We start from the raw sequence: 24,842 nt of genomic DNA, 5'->3' as shown, positions 1-24,842 counted from the left end.
CCTAACAAAGAATTCTTATTTCAATTCTATTTAATTTATTGTCAAAACAAAATTCTATTAATTTTGTATGATTTCTACATTAATATTTCCATTTACTTAAATATCACCCTAATCTTAAACACTAAAAAAATTATACATTTTATATATATAATATTTTTAAAAAAAATTATGGTAAATAAGAAAACTCTCGAAATCTCAAAATTTCAAAGGAATAAAAAACTTGGAGGTTGATAGTTCATATGAGTTGAGTCTTTTCTTTTCTTTTTTCTCAAAGAAATTTTAGGTACAATTGAGTTATACAAGTTTAGGTACAATTGAGTTATACAAGTTTAGACAATGACGTAAGTTTAAACAATATATTTAGGAATAGAATCAAAGTCTAAAAAGAATGAGAAGAAATTTATAACTTCTTTTTAAGTCAGTTCATCAGTTGTTGATTATTAATTAACATTCAAATTTAAAAAGCAATGAGAAATCACATAAAACACAACAATTATAAGAAGAAATTAAAAAGAAAACCAAACTATACTGATTACTAATTAGATAAAGTTTGGAAGTGAATAAGTTTGGGTGAAATTCCGAACATCAAATCCATGTTGTTGATGATGATTCTTCATGCATTTCATAGAGCTTGGATTAACCTGAAGAAACAAGTAATTTCCAGCAAAAAGATCTCCCAAATACGCTTCTCCATCTCTAAATCTCTTCAATACCTTGGCAATCGATCCTCTCATTGCATTCACCAGTCGCCATTTCCTCCTCATCAGCTTCCTCAAGCTTGGGATTCTCAGTTTCTTCAACCTCCTCCCAATCGACAAAGAAGAAGAACCCTTTCTCATTCTCATTCTGAACCACCACCGCCGCGTCCTCCATCTCTTCCTAATCCCTCCTCCCCCTCCTCTAGATCTACCAAACGCCTCCTCAAATTCCTCGCTGTACCTCAGTCTCCGGTACCGGAATTTCCCAGCCGATGCGGTTTCGAGGTCCGCCATGGCGGATTTTAGAAGAAAACATAGAATTGACAGAGCATTTTAAAAAGGAAGAGTGAGAGCAATTTGAGAAATTTAGGGTTTAGGGCATTAATGATATTGGGGAAGTAGGAAGTTGGGATTTTGCCTTTTCTATTAATGCACAATAAATTCACATGCATTTGTTGTGAAAAAAAAAAAAATAAAGTGAAGTTTATTGGTTTTGATTATTCATGTTCATATTCAATATTATGGTTATGCTCAATTATTGTTTTTTTAGAACTATATATGAATTTATTGTCTGTGAAAACTTGTTGATGATGAGAATTAAGACTATAATGTGTCCCTAACTATATAGGTAGGGTTTAGTTTGTACACTATCGATGATTGTGATGGGTTGAATTTTGTCGATCCTTATCTGATTTATTATTAAATATAGATAAGAAAAGAGTTATATTTCAACTTAATGCATGAGTAGAGTAGTTAAAGTAAAGTAGATTAGGGTGAGTCTAGGGTTAGGAATTTATAAGGGGAGAGGGGACAAAATCCTATGATCGGATAAATATCTATTAGTGTTTATCAATGTTCGATAGTTGATAGATGACGAAGTCTATGAATGTTTATCAATAATCACATTTTGCTATAAATACTTTCATTCATTTAACTATACTTGAAAACAAAAGAAAATGTATGTTATTTTGTTATTTCAAATTCCAAACAGATTGAAGTGAGATTTTGAAAATCTGCAAAAATGAGGTTAGCAAGGATTATTTCAAAAGTAGTTGATTTTTCACTAGGAATTTCAATTTAGATTGTTAATTTCCAAGAAAAAAAAATCATTTTATTGAAAAAAGTAATATTTGTTTTTTAAAAAAAACTCAAAGATAAAATGGACATTCCTAAAAAGAATGTTTCAACTCAGCCTAGTTTTGAATTTGTTTTTCAATTAATAAACCGTTATTGAAGCTTGTGTGTGATTAGGAAAGTATTGTTGGTGAAGAATGATACATTATGATTAAGCATAATTTATACTTAGCCTATATTAAATTTATCAGTGATAAGACTTCGTATATTCAAAATGAAAAATAGATTTTGCTTTTCTCTGGAGAATCTTCTAAAAACAGTTCTCAAATTTTATAATTGTGCAAGTTTTAAGAACATTTTAATGTCTTCCATATATAATCTATTTTTTGAATTTAAAATTTTAAAATGTAAAATTATATTAAATAAAAATGAAAGTGATTAAAAATATAGCATGTCATCCAATAATATAATATTTTATAATTTATATAATACTATAACTAAAATAATGATTATACAAAATATCTAACAGAGAACAAGTTCATAAATGTGTTAATAATAGCCAAGACAAGTTTAAATCACAGGTAATTTGGTGTGACTTTTTCTATCTTAGAGGTGGGATCGATGCTCGAATCCCTTAACTGTTCAATCTTTGTACTATAAAAAGTATTTATTAGTTTAATAATATAATTTATAATCGACCAAATATATAACAAACAACTATAATATAACTAGTTTTATGATTTATAATTACAGTATCAAACATATTTTTTAAAAAGAATTAATTAGAGTTTCACATTTAGATGAAAAAACAATGTCAATTACTTTCAAATAAAGCTCACTCATAAATTAAAAAAAACTACAATTTTATTTTCATTTGAAAATCTTATTATTAGATTTTCTATAAAAAAAACGAGTCCTAATTACTTCTAATTGATTGAAACTTAACAATAATGTTACATCTCTCTTATTACTTAATAATAATAATAATAAGAATAATAATAATAATAATAATAATAATAATAATAATAATAATAATAATAATAATAATAATAATAATAATAATAATAGACGTCTTATTTTTTTAGGAAAAAATGTACGTCTTTTCTTTGTTTTTCATGTATATTAATTACGTACGTAATGCAATACAACCATGCATTAATGTTCACACCAACACATGTATGTATAATGTTTCTTTTTAGAACCCTAACATCAACAATATATTAATACCCTCGTACTCATATGAGTAAATTTTATATATCCAACCACAAATTCTTTAGAATTGATATTTTCTTAAATGCCATTATCTCATTCTTTCTTAATTATTTCCTGATGGAGTATAGTAGAATGATTTAGTACGTATCAACAAAGTGGATGCTATCAATTTCAACGTTAAGTTCCACTTTTGTTGATAATATTGGGCTTTATAATTAATCAACCTCTATAAACAATTTCTTTTTCTTTTTTGCAAATTAAAAAGCAAAAATGGGAAATTGAATTTGGGCTGAAAATGAACATAAATATTGAGATCAATTATTTGAGGCATTGTATTCACTCTACATGAACTAAAATAATGATAATAAAAATAATGACAATTGTCCATATAATAATATTTTGGACCAAATTAATAATAATAATAGTTGTTTTGGTAAAATAATATATGAATTTGATATTTAATTATACCTCAACTAGATACAATATACACACTATATGTAATATGTCATGATAATGCTTTAACAAAATAAGAAAAAGTCAAATAATAGTTTATGATTCAAATGATAACTTAGAACCTCAAAATATTGTGTGATAAATACACTTCCATAAGTGTAGTCTTCCATACGATTATTTTCTTTGCACGAAGTTGCAGATAGACTATAGTAATTACATCAACAAGATACAATGACAAATTTACCTCGAATTACTTGAATCTAACAAAACTCTTAGATAGTTATTTAACTCAATTGAAGATGGTAAAAAAAATAGAGAACTCGAGATATTACAAATAAAAACAAGTTGTTATCTAGAGGGTTAATAACACTATTTATTTGTTTATGAAACACAAATAAAACAAATTGAAATTTTGAACCATTTGTCAAAATTTACTCAATTAAGTTATTAGTTTGACGAAAATAAAATACAACTACTACAATTTTTATTTTTCTTTTTCTAGTAGACAAAACAACACCTAATTTGAAGTTAGAGCTCAATGTGAAGGTTTTTCACTCTAAATTTAATCTACCTAATTAAATCCATTTTATATGTTTCAATATTCAAATTATTTTACTTTCTTCCCCTCCAGATTGATTAAACTAATACATGAAGTGAGACATTTGAAAACAATAATAGACCATTAAAAGGTTCTTAACCATTGAAAGGTAAAATTTAGTGACTTTTTATTAGTAAAAAATATATCCAAATCAATTTATATTATAGATTTTAAAGTTTGAAAGTAACTCAATTCGATAAACGAGTATATTATGAGGTAGGAGGTGAAATTTATTATACTTAATTTTTTATTTTTCACGAAGTATAGATATTTTATTAAATAATTTATTTTAAAGGATTTTGCAAAAGTTAAACTTAAAAAGGAAAAAGAATGATGGTCTTAATTTTTGAAAAATATAAAATTAGATATTAACAAAGTTTGGGGGGTGCCAAATTTTGTTGAGATAATCCATAATTAGGTATTAAGAATTGAAATTGCATTGCAAATGATAATAAGCGTAGATCTGGTGACGTCAGGCGTAGATCCCTCTAGAAAATGGAATTTTTGGGAAAACTTTTGGCAATTTTATATTCTATCTTCCTCGAAGTTTGTATGGCAAAATCCCGTTAACCTAATCATGATTCCTTTTCATTGCTTCATCAAAACTCATAATAATCATACCCTAAAATATCAATATGGATACGTCTTCCTTCTAATTCGAATGGTTGATGTTAATGGACAGATAAATTTAAGATTTAAATCTTATTTTTGTTATTATATGTTGTTCTATTTTAGTCCTTAAATTTTTAGTGATGCTGGGTAAGTCTATATGTTAAAAAAAAGTTTACTTTAATTCTTATCTTTGGAATTCTATTAATATTTTAGCGTAATATTTTAGTGGAATGATAATTGCCTTTTATATTTGGATGATTTATCATTTTAATTAAATTGATAAATAACTAAAAAGTCTTACTAATTTCTATAAATATTTTGTATCAATGCAAAAACATAATCAATACACTTGAATCAGTAAACCCAAAAATTATTTTATTTTTATCTTTTCTTCCAAATTGCAACTCTCTCACGTCCCCGATTCGGCTCCCACCCTTTATTTTTTATTTTGTTTTCAAATTGAAATTTTGAACTCATTAATAAGAATGTTGAGTAGAATAAAAAAGAAAATAGAACTGACATATTGATGTTAATATTTATGATAAGCTGAAATAATTTGAAAAATAAAATAAAATATTAACAACCTATATAGAAAATAAGCGGGATGAAATTGCATATAAATATTCCCACAATAAATCAATTTAATTGATATGATGAATCCAAAGTCCAAATATAGAATTCAATCATGATTCTGTTAAAAAAGTGAACGTAATCTTAACGAAGGAGACCAAAGTAAGCTCTTTTAAAAGTTAAAGAGACTAAAACAAACATTCTTAAAAGTTTAGATAAAAAAATAGAACAACATATCAAGTTTACGACCAAAATAAAATTTAAACCTAAATTTAATTATATATCATATAACAATACCTACTTTAATACCATTTAAATCAATGGTTGATACAAAAGTTTAAGTTAGTGGATAAAGTTTATAAATTTAATTATATATCTAACGCAAATGTAGTAAATTTTAGATATAGTTTTCAATGTTTTTTAGTCATTAATCATATTGTTGATAGGAGTATATAAATGATAAAGTCTATCACTAATAGAAATTTACCAAATATCAATAGAGATCGACTAAAATGCTGCTATACTTAATTATTAATTATTATGTGAAATTATCTATTTCCATAAATATTTTTTAATTTTTCCCCTTTTTGTAAGGTAAATTTTTATAAATATAATAAACTACTAAAATAATTATAGTCCGTGTAACAAAGCCCATAAAGTTAGCAATTTTTTAAATATTACAGGTTTGTCCTTCTGTCTTTCTTCTCCAGATTTTTTTCTATCGTCTTTCTTCTTTTCTTCTTCTTTTTTTTTACGTAACCAAATCTAATTTCTTTTCATCATCTTTCTTCTTTTTCTCCTCTTTTTTTATGTCGTTAAGATTTAGTTAGGATAACCAAATTTAAAAGATCGTATATAAAGAATTTTGAAAAAATTGTTTAGATTGAAGAAGCCAAATCTAAATGATCGTGTAAAAAAATAAACGATCGTGTACCAGAAGAATTTTAACAAATCGTTTAACCAAATTTAAACGATTGTGTACTAAAGAATCTTGACAAAATAAACGATCGTGTAAACAAATCTAATCAATCGTGTACCAAAATAATCTTAAAAATTTTCGTTTAGCAAAATCTAAACGATCGTATACCAAATTTTGAAAAAAAAATCGTAAAAGATTGTGTAGCCAAATCTAAACGATCATGTAACCAAATCTAAACGATTAAATCTAAATGATAGAATTTAAAAAATAAATCGTTTAGGTTTGACTATCCAAATCCAAACAACCAAATCTAAATGATCTTGTACCAAAAAATAGCCAAATCTAAACGATTTTGTACCAAATATATTACGCCCGTTGTTGACGGGCATTTTTTGTATTTTCCATTGTGGGTCTATGGACTTTTTTTTCATTTTCAGAATTATTTTATACCGTATAAATACTTTGCCACTTTGTTATATTTTTTAAAAGACCTAGATAGATTCATAAAATTGTGAAATACTATTATAGATGACAAATTTTAAACGCTCAATATGGCAATCAATCCTTTTAAAAAGAATTAAATACCCTTCGGTGATGCCATGAATGCACAAAATTATAATATTATCCTTCTTTAATTAGGGTTTTTCTTTTTTCTCTTTTCTTTGTGCCATCTTCCTCCTTCTCTTTGGTTTCCTTTTCTTCTATCTCCACGCCCACGAGCTCCCTCTCTTTGACTTTCTCTTCTTCTCCAAACACGACGTCCATGGGTGAGATGCTTCTTCTTCGATGTTTCGAATCTCTACACTAAATCAAAGAACACAGTGACAAACCAACCAGAATGCAATAACCAGATAACCACAAAGTAAGCGATAAAAGAATAAACGACACAAAGATATATAGTGGTTCAACCAATTTGGTCTACATCCACTTTGAGAACCAGCTTGGAGGAATTTTATTAAGAACAATATCAATCAAGATATAAATTACAGATATCAATAAAGTAATGTGCAATATGTAATATTGCCGCCAAACCTGACTTTACCATCAACCAAACACCAAGAAACTGAGAGAACCACGTGACGGATGTTGCCTCTGATACTGAGATCCAAAACCACCGAAAACCCGCCTCCTTTGATCGAATACCCACGCGTCGAATACCCACTTAAAAACCCAAGAGAAGCCAACTACCGAGAAGAGCAACCACGACTAAAACTGTCGTGAATAAGTGCCCTCGCGATGCCGAATAACACATAAAACTGTCAAAATCAAACGCTTTGAATACCCGTCGACACATGCTATCAATGCCTGAAAAAACATGACCCAAACACCCGAGAAACGCCGCCTAAACCACGTTGCTACTGCTCTCTATTCACTAAAAAAATGTCGCAGACGCCGTCCATCTCCCTTCATTCAATCTCTCTTCTTCTTGTGTGTATGCAAGAAAAGTTTTTCTCTTTACTGTATTATGCTTTCGTCGATTGCCCTCTATCTCTATCTCTTCTCTTCTTTTTTTTTTAATAACCTAAATGAAGAAGATATAAAAATTTGCAAAAATGTCATTGAGGCATAATTACAATTCTGCCCTCAACAACATAAAACCCAATTTTAACCACTTAAATATTTGTCAATTTTCTACATTCGACTTCTTCTTCACAAGAATAAAAGATGGGTGATGGGAGAGAAAGAGTGTGTGTGAGATTGATATAAACTAGGATGTCCTTGTGTTACCTCCATGACCAATCACACACTTAAGAGTCAATAAGTTACAGCTAAGACTATATTGAATTCTCATGTTCAAGAGGAGGTGAACTCAATTAATGAGATTTACGCAACAACAATTGGTCAAAAGTTTTGCTTAGTGTTTTTGATGATGCTACTTGATGACCGAAACCAATTGAACTTAACTAGTAATTTGTAAATTTGCAAAAACATACCTTGTATTTTAAAGTTTTTTCATTTTTGGACCCATACATGTTTATTTGGGATTTAGTTCCTTTGAGTTAGGGGTAGAATGAGCCCCTTTAGTGCAGTTAGGTTGAGTTCAAAGTAGGAAAACAAAATACAAAACATTAGATTTTGTGTTTTTGAGATTTAGGGTTTTCTATCAATTATAAATGACAGGGTCTCATCACCATCCTTTCACAAGATCACCATCCTTTCACAATTCTTGTGATTCAGGGTTGTATGCCAAGAAACATTTAGATAAGTTTGATTACCTTACTTGTGGAGTGCTCGAACTTGAAGTGAGGAACTAGTTCTTATCTCTTGGTCTTCGATCAAAGGGTAACTGAAATCTAATATGTTCTCTTGAGTTGTTTGTTTGACCGGTATGGCAACCCTAGTAAGGGTGAATATGATTTTTACAAATAAATGAAAACATTTAATCAAGAGAGCCCAATTATACAAATTAATAAATTTTTTTCTAATAAGTTATTTAGTTAGACAAGAATTTCATGCAAATGCATTCACATCAAAATGACTTATAAAGTGACATAAATAAATTAAAGCACAAATAGTAGCAATTAATTTTATGCAATGAACTATATCAACAAATTAATTACAAAACTAAATAGGAGAGGGACATAAATTGACACCGGTAATTTTATAGTGATTTGACACAAATGGCCTACATCCACTTTCCAAGCTTCCTCTTAAATATATATGTCATTAAATCTTCGAGCCGACCCTTTCCATATATTAGAAACAACTGCTACACCACTCTTTTTACAAATTCAAGAGCAAACTCAATTGTTTCCATGAATCATGATAAAAAATTCATAAAAAATTCCTTTTAGGGATTAAGATGAGGAACAAGATAAGAAAAACTATCTCAAATAGTAGATTTACAAATCAAGACGCTCAAAAAATCAATCCTCACAATATAAAGTTTCTCTCTCAAAAAGAAGATTAAAAAAACAAAAATCGAGAGTTTTGAGAAATTAAATAACCATGGAAGCTTTTTTTAGTTATGGAGGATTGAAAATGCAATGGAAGTTGTTGTTTCAAATGTATGTGTTAATTTGGAGAAGAAGACATCTCTAAATAGAGAGAAGAAATGTTGAAATCTAAAATCAATTTGGTTTATTGAATCTTGTAAAAGAAAATTTAAACCCAACTAGTCGTTAGATAAAAACAAAAATAATAAAATAATAAAACATCTATTAACATTAATTTTATTTTCTTTTTCGATTCATTTTTTAAATAAAACCAATTAAATTCCAAAAAAAAAAAAAAAAAAAAAACCTTTTTAAAAGGAACCAAATATTTTAACCGTGTCACACTTCAAGGCCCCAAATGTCACTCTTTAATTGGGTCAATTTGGATAATTTTGATGTTAGGCCATTGGCTCAATATTTTTTTTTTTTTTGTTAAGCTCGGTATGGCTATAACTTCTTTGTTTGAACTTCGATTTAGGCGATTCAAATTGTATCCAGAATTGTTGTTTCAAGCTTTAAAATTATTAGAATAGATTCAAGTTTGTTATCTTCACAATATTAATTAATTAATTAATTAATTTGAGATTGAGGGTCAAAAAGCCAACATTGTTTGTCAATTTGATTGGGAGTTTTAGAATTTGATATTAGGATTTCACTAATTGAGTTCCTAATTTTCAAATCCTAGGATTTTCATATTAAGATATATACCAACCGGAGATGGACGAGAGTAACACCAACCAAACAAGGTTTACTGAGGAGCGACACAAATAGCACGAGATTAAGAGAGATCGCGTGAGATTGAGAGGTCAAGCAAGAGCAACACCCAACCTTGCGAGCTTGAGAGAGATGAGCAAGTTAAACAAGCGAGAGCCAGCCTACTTTTTTGGGTGCGTACAAGTGTGTTTTAGTAATTTCACTTGAATTTGATATCTACGAAGGGTAGTAATTTTATGTATTATTTCTTTATTTTATTTTTAATATCACTTTATATTTTAAAATTTCAAGAATTGTATCATTATCAATTTAAAAATTCAACTTTATAGTTCTGTTGTGCAATCTGTGTCTAGAGTTCCTAAACGTGTTTGTGTGATATCTGTGGATACTACCTATTTGGCTTCGAGAGGATGTTACTAATATTGAGATCATGGTGATCACAGCTGACGGTAATATTTTGGGAGCTGTTGCGCTGAAGAAATCAATTGCGTGTGATCCTCTGTTGGCGAAAACTACTTTAACCATTAAGAAGGGTCTTCAAGTGGCTTGAGATATGCATCTTAATTGGCGGAAACGACTCTGACCATTAAGAAGGGTCTTTAGTGGCTTGAGATATGCACCTTAGTTTGGTGCTCGCTCTTGTTTTTGGACTACCTTTCAGTTGTTGTTAGGCTTATTCAGGGCAACTCATATTCCATCTCTGAAGTTGGACTCTAGTTGTTTGAAATTTAGGATTTTTATGTGGGTTTTTCTCAGTTGGAGGTTCAATTTATCTATCTGACTCTTAATAGTGCTGCCAATTTTCTTGCTAAAAGGGGTTCCAATTTCCATGGAGGGTCTTGCTCTTGGTTTCATTATTTTCCTTATTGTCTTAAGGTCCTTGTTTCTAAGGACACTACTTCTTTGTTTTGCAGCCCTTGCCGCGTTTCATTTTACTTTTTCACAACTCAATAAAATAAACTTTTATTTAGGCTAGAATGAGTTAAAAAAAAAAAGTATATTATAAGTTCCTAGTTCAATGCATATCACGTAACCTTTAAAGGTAAGAAGATTTTATTAAGATTCAAATGAATATTATTTTGTAAATAGACTATTTACTAAACATACTATTTACTAAAATAGTCAGACTCCTCTGATTTGAATAATTGAAACTTAGATATTAAACTTCTAATTAGTAAAGTGTTCAATATCAGGCTTCCCTTGACTTTTATAATTGAACACATTTAATTATTGAGGTCTTCATTAAATCTTTTATCTTCGTATAACTTGAATCGGTCTTAAGATTTTTCTATAGGTTTTTCTTGACCGCATCTTAATTCAATACCTTGAAGAAAGAAAGAACTTTCTAGATAGAAAAGGAATAACTTGAAACTGGAATAGGAAATCTTTAAAGATTTTTGGTTAAAAATAATTTTTAAAGGTTTTTGGCCGACTTGTTGATGAAGTAAAACAAATATCTTTCTTAAAAAAATCTTCATGTGAGAGAAAGTATCACAAAAGAGAAATCTTCATGTGAGAGAAAATGACAAAGAGAAATCTTCGTATGAGAGAAAGTGTCACAGAGAGAAATCTTCATGTGAGAGAAAGTGTCACACAGTAAGAAAAAAACAGAAATCTCTCCAAACTTAAAGATAATTTTAAAATAATTCTTTAAAAAGAAACTAAATAATTTTTTAAAAAAAAACATAACAGAATACATTAATTAATTGTTCCTCTTAAAAATGAAAAAAAAAAAGGACAAACTTGTGTAACCCATACATTAGTCTTTTGTATATAAAAATTTGTATTTTCAGTTTTAAATGCAGTTTAATCGTATATCACCAACAAATTTTTATCTAACACTAAATAGCATGTTGTATATATTGGTATTTATACTATTTAGGTATTGCTATATTCTCCAATGTGGGATAAAGGTTCTCCATTCCCATAACCTTTGCCATAGAGTCCGATAGCATTTAGCAATATTCATTTCCAGCAGCCTTACATATTGTTGTATATCATTTGAAAAAAAATAATTCAAACCAGCCCAATTAAAAACAAAAAATCAATCCAAATGCTAAAAAAAAATCTCTCCAAATCAATACATAGTACAAAATAAAATCAGTCCAAACATCTAAAATAATCCAACAAGATCACAGAAAAGAAAGAAAATTGTGATCTCTTGAATATAAGTATAATATATATTATGAAGAAAAAAAATTGATAAAAATCTACGTGAAAAAAAAAAAAAAAAAACCCATTAAATCTATAGATCTATTATCCCCACCCAAAAAATTCTTTACATTTATAGATCTTATAATTCACTTCATAATATAGAACAAAAAAAAAAAGACTTCATAAAATTTCTAACCTAGGCAGCAAAAAAAAACTACAGATCGACAATGGTGAGAAAATGACAGATAGGAATACACAATGATTTAGAATTTTACATATGCCATATCAGATTGTAGATTAGATACTTTAACTTCTTAATCTAACACGTGCGTGTTACACACGATTTAATGCGACTACAGGAAGCAAAATATGATGACACATGTGGCATCCACGTGGACATAATTAGCAGATTAACCTTATAATTTGTATCCATTCAACTCATAATTTTTCATTCATAAATTAATATAGACCCTTTGTTATGATAATCATCTTTAATAATTATATACAAATCAATTTCAATCCTCACACGTAAGTAGATTTATTCAAATGAAGTATAAAATGAATTATTAATTAGAATTAACATATAGGTAATTTTCAAAAGAAATTCAAACGTAAAATTCCGAGAGTATGTTTAGATAAACTTTTTAAATAGTTGGCATAAACTTTTAACATTCTTCTTTAATTTTTGACATACATAACTCTTTTATAAAAAGATTTTTACAAATACTAAATACCATAAAATAAAAGTTTATCATAAGCCCATTTTTACGTTTCACTAAGTCTGACAATTTAATCAAAAATGTAAACTTTTCAAATAATAAAACAAAATTGAAAAACCAATTAAATTATGTATTAGAAACTAATTAGCATATATTTATATTTGTTTTTTTCATTAACTTATTGTTTATTCGATGAGAACGCATCTATTTTTTAACGATAAAACAAACTTAATAAAATAGTAATTGACGTAACTTTCATTATGCTAAAAAATAGGATAAGTTATAAAATTTACTCTTCAAATATGTCGGTAATTATAATTTTACTCAATTATAAAAATTGGTTCTTAAACTTTTATAAATATTAAAATTAAATTAAACTCCAAACTTAAAACACAATAATAGTAAAAATTGAACCATAAATAATAATCGTGAGCTTATACAAATGTTAAAATTAATATAATTATGCAAGTTTAAAAGATCTAATTTTACTTCACCTAAACATGTAATTGTAAATAGATTAGTGGTTTTTTTTTTGGGTAATTTACCAAATAAAATAAATTGATATATATTATTTGCCATTTGATTGGATTTAGTCTCCATTTTATTAAGTCTTTGAAGACTATTCGTGATCTTGAGTGTTCATTACACTAATTAATCTTTATAATTCCTTTTTTTCTCAAGACATTAAATATCACAGTTGAAATAAATGAAAATGACCCATTAGAGAAAATATTATTTCGATAATATATAATTAATATTTATATTTCTCTTTTAAGAAAACTCTTAATATATTACTTTAGAGCATTCAATTTTTAATATTTACTTATAAAGTTTAATGATATAAATTCAAATTTGACCCACCGACAATGTTTCTACCTAATATTCTCATTATCACATCTCAATCCTCAATATTCTTGTAGAAAACAACAATCAATGAGCATAAATGTATTTATCTCCTAAAACTTTGGATTTTTTTCTCTCAAAGGTAAAAGTTGGATTTTACTTAATTTAAAAAGAAAAAGAATAACAGAATCAAATAAATATGTTTCTAATTTTCAAATATTTGCTTCGTTTTTTGAAAACATTCATAAAGATTAAAATAAACAATAAATTTGAAGGGAAAAGAGGTATTATTATAGACTTAATTTTCGAAAAAATGAAAGAAAAAAAAACTAGTCCTATTTGATATATAATTATAGTTTCGTTTAGTAATCATTTGGATTTGTGTTTTTGTTTTTGAAAAATAAGCTATGGACACTACTTTTTCTTAAACTAAAAAAAATAGTATTTATGAAAGGTTTGGTGACTAATTTGTTTTCTGTTTTTGTTTTTTAAAATTAATTTTGAAAGAATGGGTGTATTTGATATTTGTTTCACTTTTGCATTTTTTAAACAAGAATATTGGTTTTAAAATTAGGAAGGAAAAGTTTAAAAAAAAAGTTTTTAAAAAAATACATTTTGTTTTTCAAAAACAGAAAATAAAATCAATTACCGAACATATATAACTTTTGTTTCCGATAAGCAAAAATTTAAAAATAGAAATTAAGAAACAGGAAAAGAAAACAAAAACAAAAAATTGAAATGGATATCAAATAGTGCCTTAAAAATTGTGAAATTTGGTTAAGAATTCAACCGTGATAATTAAAACATGCAAATCATTGTACCGAAAAGAAATATGTTTAATTTTTTAATTTAAAAGTCCAAAAACAAAATAGCTACTAAAAGTGTCTTAGTTTTTTTTTATTTTTGAAAATGATATCTATAAACACAACTTGATAGATTGGTTTATAACCTAAATTTTAGGGAACTTTATAAAATTAAACCCAAAATTTTGAATACTAAAAAAATAATAAATATGTGTTTAATTTCGAAAAGTCAGCTATAAATACAAATATTTACTTAGAAAATACAAAAATCATGAGTAAAATATTATGAAAAAGCAAACAAAATTTTTAAAATAAAAAAGTCCAACAATAATTACTACATAGTTACCAAACAAGAGTCATAAATTTAATTTGAAATTAGAAAACCAAGTGTGGGGAAAGAAGGATTCAAAAGCAAAAAGCAAAAATATTTTTACATTTTTTTTTTCTTGAGAAGTACATATCAAAAGAAAAAAAAAATCTAAATATGAGTAACTTTTAGGCTAAAAAGTAAAAGTAACCGAACAAAGAATAGAAAGATACCGATCCAAGAAATCGATAGTAGATAGACAAGTAATTTGGGCAAAGGAATAAATGGACTTAAGAAAAATGGTTAATTTGACTTTCAACCAAAGTAGCGCGATTGACCTTGGTCTCGACCAAGAATGAGATCAAGATTAACACTTCCTAGTAAGTGAATGGAGCATACAACAATGTATTTGGACCATGAAAAGAGGATGAGTTGAGTTAAAAGTTCAAACCAAACTCCTTGAATTCGACCAATGACGAGGTCAAGGTTGATGTCCATCTTCGTTTAGTGAAGTATATGACCTGTTTGGGCCTTGAAAAGAGTGTGGTTTTGATCAAAAGCCTAAAAGAACATCCTTTTAAACTCAAAATTTGATAAATGGATGCCTAGGCTTTGATTCAATAGTTAACCTAATATGACTCTAAAACTTAGATATGGATGCCCTAGGTCATTGTTTCACTGTAAATACATTATTATGACTTTAGGGGAAGTAAGTCAATTATAATACTAGAACTCTTTATTTACTATATAATCACACTTTCTAATTTAAACATCAGAGTCCCGTGTGATAAAAATCTCATTGGTCTGTAGATCTTTTCATCTTGTCATCGTGTCTTTTTCCAAATTACGAATTTACTATATGTGAAGGTCAAATAAAATTTGACTTCAACGTTTTCTAACTAATTAGAAATATTGTGTGTATTCCCGCAAGATTTCGACAATAAAATTTAATTCGTGAAAATAAACTTAATTTTATTGATGTGTAATATAAAAATTTTCATTATTTGGTTCCTTCCCCCACATGCATAAACTTTAATCATTAGGGTTGTTGTTGACCTTGGATCAACCATTGGCTTGGTAATCGACTTGGATTTATCTATGTTGATTGCCTTGGATCAACCTCTTGCTTGATATTTCAACTTGTTGGTTGCGAAGAGATGATCAATTTGTTGAAATATATAATATTTGGATCATCAAAGTCTTGAACTTTCTAAACTTGAGCGTACTAGTTATGTACCAAACTAGCTTGTTAATTAATCCAATTGTTGTCGGGAAGGCAATTGACATTATTAAAATCTAATAAATTTTTGTCTTCAATTTTTCAATTTTATTTTTGAACACACTTCTACTTAAAATCAATCTCAAATTTAATGATTTGTAATATCATCGCTAATTTGAAAAATGACGTGACATTTTGTGATTGATCGAAATTTCTTTAAAATTTAATGAATTAATTGATTAATTCAAAAGTGTTTTTTTTTTCTTTAAAGAAAAATGTCTAAACTAAACTAATAAATTAAAATGGGAATAAATTGGCTTAAATAAACCATGGTGTGTGATAATGGATCTCAAACTTTTCAAAGCTCAGATTGTTATATGACTCATGAAAAAATCTACTTGAACAAGAGACTAATAAAAAGTTAAAGAGAAAAGTTCACTTTTTGCTTTGTATAAATTTTTTCTAATATTTAAGATCATTTTTATTAGGTTCAGAAACACTTTTGAAAACAACTATTTATTCCGTACAAATTAATTAAATACTTTCTTTTAAACTTCTACTTAACAATTTTCATGTCATCAAAATGATTTGATTGATCTAAATTATTTTAAAATTACTTCAAACATGTAAAACCATTTTAATCACTTTTATTGATTTAAAATCATTCTAAAACAGTTAATATTAATAAATATAACAAAACACAAAAATATTTACGAACTGTATAATAAAATAAAAATCCTCATAAAAATCGACCATTTTCAAAACTATTTTAGGTTTTCATTTGCCACTTTTCAATTTCGTGCGGCTCCAATTTCTTCTTTCTCTTCTTGTTCTGTAATTTTTCTTTTATATTTTTTTGAAATCATGATCATTGTTGTATAATTATTATTATTCTTCTTATTATACTTATGCTATTATTATCTTTGTTTTCAATTAATCATCAATCTTAGATTATATTTTCAATGTGTCATGGACAAAAATGAACTACATGATCATTTATCATAAGACTTTTCAAAACCATCATTTATCATGAACTACATGATCATATATCATAAACTACACAATTGTATATCATGAACTACACAATCATGTATCATGATCTACACAATTATTTACTAGGGCTTTTCAAAACCATCGTTTATCATGAACTACTTGATCGTGTATCATGAACTACACGATCATGTATCATCATCTACATGATCGTTTACTAGGGCTTTTTCAAAACCATCGTTTATCATGAACTAACAGTTGTGTATTATTAATCATTTCCTACACGATCGCATATCATGATCGTTTAGAAAAAAATTATACACGCATGTGTGGCTGGTGTTGATACTACATACACGATCATATCATTTCTTACACGATTATATCATTTCTTACACAATCATGTATCATTTCTTATACGATCGCGTATCATGATCGTTTAGAAGAAAATTTACACATCGTCGATCGACTAATCGCATGTTGACTGAGGTATTTTTTGTATTTCTCATTGTAAGCCTGTGCGCTTTTTCCGCTTTCAAAATTATTCTATACAATATAGTATATATTTCACATGTTTGTTATATTTTATAAAAAACCCTTTTTTAATATTTAATTTACACTTTTAAATACACTTTCTTTATCATCAAATTTTAATTTAAAGAATGAGAAAAGTAGTTTTGGAAAAAGAAAACAATTTAAGAAGATTTTTGGATACCAATCTTTTAAGAATTCCCTGTCAAGATAAATATTGTTGGGAGGGTATCTCCAAAGGAAGGAAGACTTTGATAGGACCAAAGTGTCCTAATCAGCAGATCTCATGGTGGCAAGCATGTTGTATGGGGTAATGCCCACTTCAACGAAGCTAAAATTGCGCTAAAGTTTCTCAACTTTTTATTATAAAGCCGTCGGATGTCTTCAATAATGCCTAATTCTTTATTTATTTTTCTTTAATTTTTAGACGCAACATTCAACAATCAATCATGTGCTCCGCTTAAACCGAAACCCCTACAAAACTCCACTGTTTTGCTTCAAATCCGCCATTGAAACCCACCTCTTCAACCCCTCCAACCATTTTATTCTCTTTCAAGATGCTTCTATTTCCATCTTCTCCCCGCTGAGGTATTCTTGTTATGTTTTGTATCGAATCTGAGAAATCGCCCGTACGGTGTTTGTTGTAATGCATCTTTCTTTTTCTTGCAACTATTTAGAATTTGGGATTTGGGTTTTCGATTATCTAATGTTTATAGGCTTGAAGTGGTTGAAAATTTGCAATGCTGGGAGAAAAACTCAATTGTGATGAAAAATTAGACAAGCCCACTAATGATTTTTTTGGGGGTTTCTTTATTTTTGTTTAGGTTGTGCTGCGCTCGTGGTGAGTGAATTTTGTGTTTATTTACTTTCTATATTTGGCTGTTTTCGTTGTTGGTAAATTAAGGGATATGGCTGAGTTGTCTGCAGACTATAGACTTTGGTATTGAAGAAACTTAACAGATAAGTCTATCTTCTGAGTCGGCTTGGTTTCACGGTTTTGCGTGAACAAGTCATAGGTGCCGCCCTTTGTTTTGATTTTTGAATACTTTTTTCCTATTCAATTTTTCTCAGACATTTCGTCCTTCAATTCCTACACGCGTCTGCAGTATTTAATTAGGAGGTGTATACTTTTCTTTTTCTTTTGTAAGTTGTAACAATTTATTGCAGATCGAATTTTTTATTTGCCTACAATTTCTTTTTATACTTTTGCATTGATATTCATAGAGCAGGATTTTGTTGGGTTCTTTTGCAGAGACTTCTTTGTTCTGCTTGATGGGGGCCAAAAGTTCAAAGGAGGCCTCGCCGTATCGTTCAACTTCTTCTTCCTCATGGGGTGGTGGTGGGTATGCTCAATCGTCATATGGACATGAGACCCCAAGTTATGTGCCTCAGCAATCCTATCCTTCTCAGCAGTATTATACATCCTCTCAAGAGTGCTATGGGAATGTTGATAATGGCAGGAGGTTGGATAGAAAATACTCGAGGATTGCTGATAATTACAATTCTTTAGAAGAGGTAATGTAAATGGTTTAGGGTTTGATTAGGGATTGATACATAACCCTTATGGAGTGGAGAATGATGGATTTGCATAGGATTTTTTGGGAGAAAAGGAAAGCTTTGTGCTTTTGGTTTTTTGTTCATAGCTTGTTTATTAGCCTTGTACTTTCGAGCCAACAAAACTGAATAAAAAAAGAAGTTTCGAGAAACCTGTTTTACATTTTCTGGAACTCAGATTTTCAAAGTATTCTTGAATAGGAGATATTGATAAAAAAGAAAAAGTTCAATTTTTGAAATAAAGGCGTCATCGTACTGGGCCTTAGAGAGGTTAAGTAATCTTCTGTCCTTTCAGGTAACAGAAGCTCTTGCGCGTGCTGGCCTCGAGTCTTCCAATCTTATTGTTGGCATTGATTTCACCAAGAGCAACGAGTGGACAGGTGAAGTATTAATTTTTGTGCCCAGAATTGCAAACTATGGCCTATTATTTGTGGTGGGACATTCTAGTTTGACCTTTATACTTTCAAATAGGCGCAAGGTCGTTTAATAGACGAAGTCTACATCACATTGGAGACCAGCCAAATCCTTATCAACAGGCAATATCAATTATTGGAAAGACATTAGCTGCTTTTGATGACGACAACTTAATTCCCTGCTTTGGGTTTGGAGATGGTTGGTATCTTTTCTTTTCTTTGCAAAGCTCTTTATCATTAAAGAACTGTGGTGTTCACTTTTCTGAATTGGCAGCGTCAACTCACGATCAAGACGTCTTCAGTTTCTTCCCAGAAGAGGAGAGGTTTTGCAATGGATTTGAAGAAGTATTAAGTCGTTATCAAGAAATTGCCCCACATCTACGACTTGCAGGTTTGTTGTATACGTCTATAGAGTCTTTCTTATATTTGAAGGACTTCTCCCTTTCATATGGATTTTTATCCGGGTTTTGTGATAGGTCCAACTTCATTTGCACCTGTTATTGAAATGGCCATGACCATTGTCGAGCAGAGTGGTGGCCAGTACCATGTTTTGCTAATAATTGCAGATGGACAGGTAGGTCTGAATGTCCGGTTCCCTGCTTCTGATATGTTGAGTTAGGTATTAGGGCAGCAGGCGTTAAACGAGCACCTTTTTTTCTTCTTCTCTTCTTCTTCTTCTTCTGCTATTACTACTGGCTGCTGCTACTCTGTAGTTTTCTATAAAGAAAATGTCAAGGCTGGAAAACGAAATTTAGAGTGACTGACATCTCCTAGAGCCTAAAAGAATATGGTGTTGTCCCTGTCAGCATGTACAGAGCTCTATGATAATAAAAATTAACAGAACGACAACATCCTTGGGATGTTTTGCTTATGAAGTCTACCATGCTTAAGTCGGAAATGTCTCGAGTCTTTCACGTAATAAGTTAAGCCTGCGTCTGAGATTATGATGCCTTTCATAATTTTCTTGTTACATTGGTGGTGAACATGCTAATGAGAGCCTTTGGACCAGCTCTACCCCATCTTTGTAGAATGTCAAGGGAATGGTTCTTCGATTTCTGTCTTTCTAGCAGACATGCAAGAAAAAAGGGAAAAAGAATCCTAGTGTTACCTAAGAATCTCTATGCTCTCGCCTCGTCTAACTTGCTTGAGATCATCTGTCTGCTTCTTCATGTCTTCTAAATGTGTTTCCATATGCTCAGGTGACTAGAAGTGTAGATACAGAACGTGGGAGGCTTAGTCCTCAGGAACAGAAGACTGTTGATGCCATTGTTGAAGCAAGGTGAAAACGATGTTCTTACATTCTTCTGCTCCCCTATTTACTCTATAGCTCTAATCACTTGTGTCCTATTGATGATAATAATATATGCATTCATTTCACTGCAGCAAGTTCCCTCTCTCGATTGTTTTAGTTGGAGTTGGAGATGGCCCCTGGGATACGATGAGAGAATTCGATGATAATATTCCATCGCGTGCATTTGATAACTTTCAGGTTAGTACGATTACTCTGATCCATCATAGCATACGGATATACCTATTTGTGTGTGCCCGCCCACATATGCAAATGATATATGCATACATACACTCAGTATTCATGGATGCTTAAATCACAGATATGTGTTCCTCTCTTATCAAGGTTCTGTTTCATTTTATTATTTCTCTCTCTCTCTCTGTGTCTAGTTTGTAAATTTCACGGAAATTATGTCAAAGAATATACCCTCATCTCGGAAAGAAACCGAGTTTGCTCTTGCAGCATTAATGGAGATTCCTTCCCAGTACAAAGCTACAATAGAACTTGATATTTTGGGGTAAGGGCCTACTTCCTTTTTTCTTTCTTTTTTTGGCTCATCTGAAGCTATTTTTTTGTCGATTGATTTTTTATATCTTCTAGTATTTTGACTCAAAATTATGAGAAGAGAATTTTATATTAGTGAAATGAAAAAAAGTGATAAATACAGAATTACAAATTATCTTTCCTTAGCAGATATAAAATTAGATGGAAACAGTTTTGACCCAGAACCTATTTATGAATGTTTTAGAAACAGGTCTCAGAAATGATCTTTATGTCTCTCGTTCTTTTCCATTGATAACGTTTTTGTTTACTGGAACAGTGGTCGCAAGGGTATATCTCCCCAGAGAGTTGCACTTCCTCCACCAGTCTACGGCGCAGCTTCTCTTAATAGTTCAAAATCTTTTAGTAATTCAAAGCCTACCTGGTCTTCCAGTTATGAGCCAAGTGTGCCTTCTTTCCCTGTAAACAGAAATCCTACTCCTACTAGTACAGCACCTCCTGTAGCAAGCTCAACTTATGACAACCAGGTCGGTTAAATTTTAATCTTGCCTGACATGTTTTTGTTCATCGTTTTTCATATTTTCTGTGATCTGACGGATCATGGTTAGCATATAATGCAGTAGTTGTTTCATAGTGGGGGTCATTTCTAGCTTGAAAGGAAAGGACGTTTTCATGAAAAGTGAATAGTGCGAAAAGAATACTAATTGCACTTCAATTCAAATTGTGCATTCTTGTTGCTTCGCCTTGTGCAACCATTACTGTTTTTGGTGTTAAGTACATTTGCTTTTGCAAGAAATTTTTATGGTGTTATTTAATAGCATGTTCAAGACATTTATATGCAAAAGTTCCCATCATCGGGTATATTTCTTTTTCCTCCCTTTAGTTTCTACATTTTGTGGTTTAGATATAGCATAATTGTTAACATGTGTAAAAGGTGTTTGTGTTCTGGGCCTTCTGGCAATCATTTTTAATCATCGGGTATATATAAAGAAAAAAACAGTTGTCTATGAAGGGTGACGAGACTACAAAGAACTAACACCCATGTAAAGAGAGAGACGTTAGAATGTATTCTTTTGTTTTTTTGCAAACAATTGTTCCACAAAATAGCAAAAATAACTAGCTTGCTTAAAATCCTTATCTTGTAAAGTTGAGATGGAGGGTCAAACTACTCCATCAGAGTGATCTAGTAGGGCATGTTTCCGAAAATCTAAATTAGATCTTAGACTATGTATGAAGTTTGTCTACCCGTCATTCAGTCCAACTCATGATAGCCGTGGCCTGGCTTCCCCACATTAGATTTCTGAACTTGTTTTCCCAACCAAGTTCAGCACGATCAGCTGTGGTCGTGCTATCGCTAGATTCCATCTCTAACCGTTCATCCCCTGAATTTAAGGATACTGTTAAGATCAGGAAAATTAGATAAATTACTAATATCATAAGGACAAAATAGAAACCTCTCTCGAATGTTAACCTAATCATAGCTCAAATAGTTAAACATGCTCTAATATTGACTAGAGGGAAGACTCTAGAATGGTTAATGACTTTTAATAGTTCTCTTTTGATATTATAATGCAATTTCATTCTCATTTTCTTCTGAATATGTGCAACAATAACAGTTGATAAGTTGCCAACAAAAACCCTCCCGCTGTGAAAGGGCTAACATTGTACTGATCTTGAACAGGTCTGCCCCATTTGCCTGACCAATCCAAAGGACATGGCTTTTGGCTGTGGACACCAGGTGAGATATATATGGCAATTTCTTTCAACTATTATGGACAGACAACATGAATCAACAAATCCAAGTTTGAATGCTTTGAATAATGAATGTTTGTGTGCTTGTTTTTCATTACAGACGTGTTGTGAATGTGGACAAGATCTCCAGACTTGTCCGATATGCAGGAGCGCCATTCACACCAGGATAAAGCTCTACTGAAGCTAAAATTCTTTGTAATTTATTCCTTAATTGATCCAAAATGATGCCCTGTCTGAATCCATTTGTCCATAGATGTTTGGGTTATGTTCTTCAAATATACCATCTGTGTTGACCCTTGAATTGCATAGTTGAGTAATTTGAAGAACTCTAGTTCCAAATTTGACGTCACAATGCAGATCTTTTAACTAGAGGTGTCAATGGGTTGGAAGATATTCTCAATCCAACCTATATTTGATTGGCAACTAGATTTGCAACTCGAATAACTATAATTAAGTTTCCAACCCAACCCAATCTGTAAAATAGGGTTAGGTTGGACGAGTTGTCGGGTTGTATTTTTTTTCTCTTTTCTATAAAATTGTTCATTTTAAAAAAAGAAAGTTAAAATTGATGTACATTCAAAATTGAGATTTTTTTAAAAAATATAAAAAAAGGCAAAACATTTACATTTTATAGAATAATTTTAAAAATGGAAAAAGTGTAAAATACTAAAAATGTTCTAGCAATTTATATGCGATCGTTTAGATATGACTATAATTTATCTTTTTAATTACATCGTTTAATTTTGTTGTTTAATTTGGTTACGCACATCGTTTGGATTTGAGGACTCAAATCTAAATGATTTTTTTTAAAAAAATTTGGTACACGATTTTTTTAATTTTTTTGGTACACTCGTTTAGATTTCTTTATACAGTCGTTTACCTTTTGACACAATCATTTACTCTCTTTCTATACGATCGTTTACATTTAGTTATTCCAATCTAAATAACTTTTTTCAAGATTTCCTATATACGATCGTTTAATTTTTTTTTTAAATCGTTTATATTTGTTCTTCAATGTTGCACCATCAACTGTGAAATGATCGAAAAACAATACTCCCATACATGAATTGAAGGAGCAAGAGCTATAAAATAGTATTTGAATGTGTCATCATCATTTACATCTTGGGCTGTATATGTACTTAAATAAAAAAGTAACAATACATATATACATATGATGTGATGACATTGTAATTATAAAGTAAGACATACATGCGTCAATAAACGTATGATAAACTTTTTTTAATGACACTGTAATTATAAAGAGCTAATTACCATGATTATTTTCAATCAATGCATTGGAGAATGCAGGCAAAAACGCATATGATGACTCTGGAGATTCACGCACCGAGTTTAATGTAAGCTCACGGGCTCTCCAAGCTTTATCATAACTAACATCAACCCCATGTTTTTTTTTTCATAAAGCTTATTACGTCTAAGGGACGACATGGAGTCGTGGAATTCAAATTGAATAATGTCTTCATACACTCAAATACTATCCATCAAGTTGCCTGTCTATGAGAATTCTTTACAACGTCAATAGCACATTTATGAACATTATAAAACTTCCGAACAATCCATAAAGAACTCTTCTTATAAATAGAAGATCTAAGAAACTATTGACAAAAAGTGTTTTTGCAAGAAAGCTCAAGAGAAGTTTGATTGAAGCAAACAGTCCTAAGCTCAAAATTACGTTAAATAGCAAACAAAATAAATAACTTTCTTCAAGCCATCTTTGGTGCTAAAAATTGAAGCTTCTTTTATGTAGAGGTCTACAGCACACGAATCCAAATTTACTAAGTCAACACCATTAGATGCAGAATTGAAGTTTTTGATGAGGAAACCGAAATAGGAAAGTTTGATGAACGAGATGGGACATGGTCGACAACAATAGAAATAGGATCAGAAGAGAAATCAGAAATGGGAGACAATAACCATAACACATCTTTGTCTTCAACAATAGTAATGACATTAGGATTGCAACAACC

At 29.9% G+C, this 24,842-nt stretch overlaps 2 protein-coding genes across 6 annotated transcripts; one reads left to right on the top strand and one right to left on the bottom strand.

Annotated features, from left to right (window-relative positions):
- Positions 1-383: 383 nt before the first annotated feature.
- On the bottom strand, positions 384-1,198 carry LOC107991631 (uncharacterized). The gene has a single exon (XM_017046834.2). It carries the CDS (start codon positions 990-992, stop codon positions 540-542), a length of 453 nt encoding a protein of 150 aa, XP_016902323.1. The 5' UTR covers positions 993-1,198; the 3' UTR covers positions 384-539.
- Positions 1,199-17,596: 16,398 nt separating this feature from the next.
- On the top strand, positions 17,597-23,209 carry LOC103498122 (E3 ubiquitin-protein ligase RGLG2). 5 transcript variants are annotated; one of them, XM_008460615.3, is made up of 13 exons: positions 17,699-17,937; positions 18,421-18,469; positions 18,602-18,864; positions 19,199-19,283; positions 19,375-19,515; positions 19,591-19,707; positions 19,793-19,890; positions 20,516-20,595; positions 20,700-20,805; positions 20,994-21,121; positions 21,425-21,632; positions 22,787-22,843; positions 22,958-23,209. In XM_008460615.3, exons 3-13 carry the CDS (start codon positions 18,622-18,624, stop codon positions 23,036-23,038), a joined length of 1,344 nt encoding a protein of 447 aa, XP_008458837.1. In that variant the 5' UTR covers positions 17,699-17,937; positions 18,421-18,469; positions 18,602-18,621; the 3' UTR covers positions 23,039-23,209. The 5 variants fall into 5 exon arrangements, with proteins under 5 accessions (XP_008458835.1, XP_008458837.1, XP_008458838.1 ...); XM_008460616.3 differs by having other exon boundaries at positions 18,421-18,492; XM_008460613.3 differs by lacking the exon at positions 18,421-18,469 and having other exon boundaries at positions 17,597-17,937.
- Positions 23,210-24,842: the final 1,633 nt, after the last annotated feature.

This window comes from Cucumis melo, chromosome 9 (genome assembly GCF_025177605.1).
Source record: "Cucumis melo cultivar AY chromosome 9, USDA_Cmelo_AY_1.0, whole genome shotgun sequence".
Classification (NCBI taxonomy): Eukaryota; Viridiplantae; Streptophyta; class Magnoliopsida; order Cucurbitales; family Cucurbitaceae; genus Cucumis; species Cucumis melo.
Note: the sequence above shows the minus strand (reverse complement) of the source record. Positions and strands in the feature narration are given on the sequence as shown.

What these genes read in the sequence shown, in the direction of transcription:
- LOC107991631 (XM_017046834.2), bottom strand. Translation starts at nt 992, where the DNA reads ATGGCGGACCTCGAAACCGCATCGGCTGGGAAATTCCGGTACCGGAGA.
- LOC103498122 (XM_008460613.3), top strand. Translation starts at nt 18,622, where the DNA reads ATGGGGGCCAAAAGTTCAAAGGAGGCCTCGCCGTATCGTTCAACTTCT. An exon ending in CCCACATCTACGACTTGCAG is followed by an intron (nt 19,708 to 19,792) that starts GTTTGTTGTATA and finishes GTTTTGTGATAG; the next exon opens with GTCCAACTTCATTTGCACCT. An exon ending in GCTCAACTTATGACAACCAG is followed by an intron (nt 21,633 to 22,786) that starts GTCGGTTAAATT and finishes GATCTTGAACAG; the next exon opens with GTCTGCCCCATTTGCCTGAC.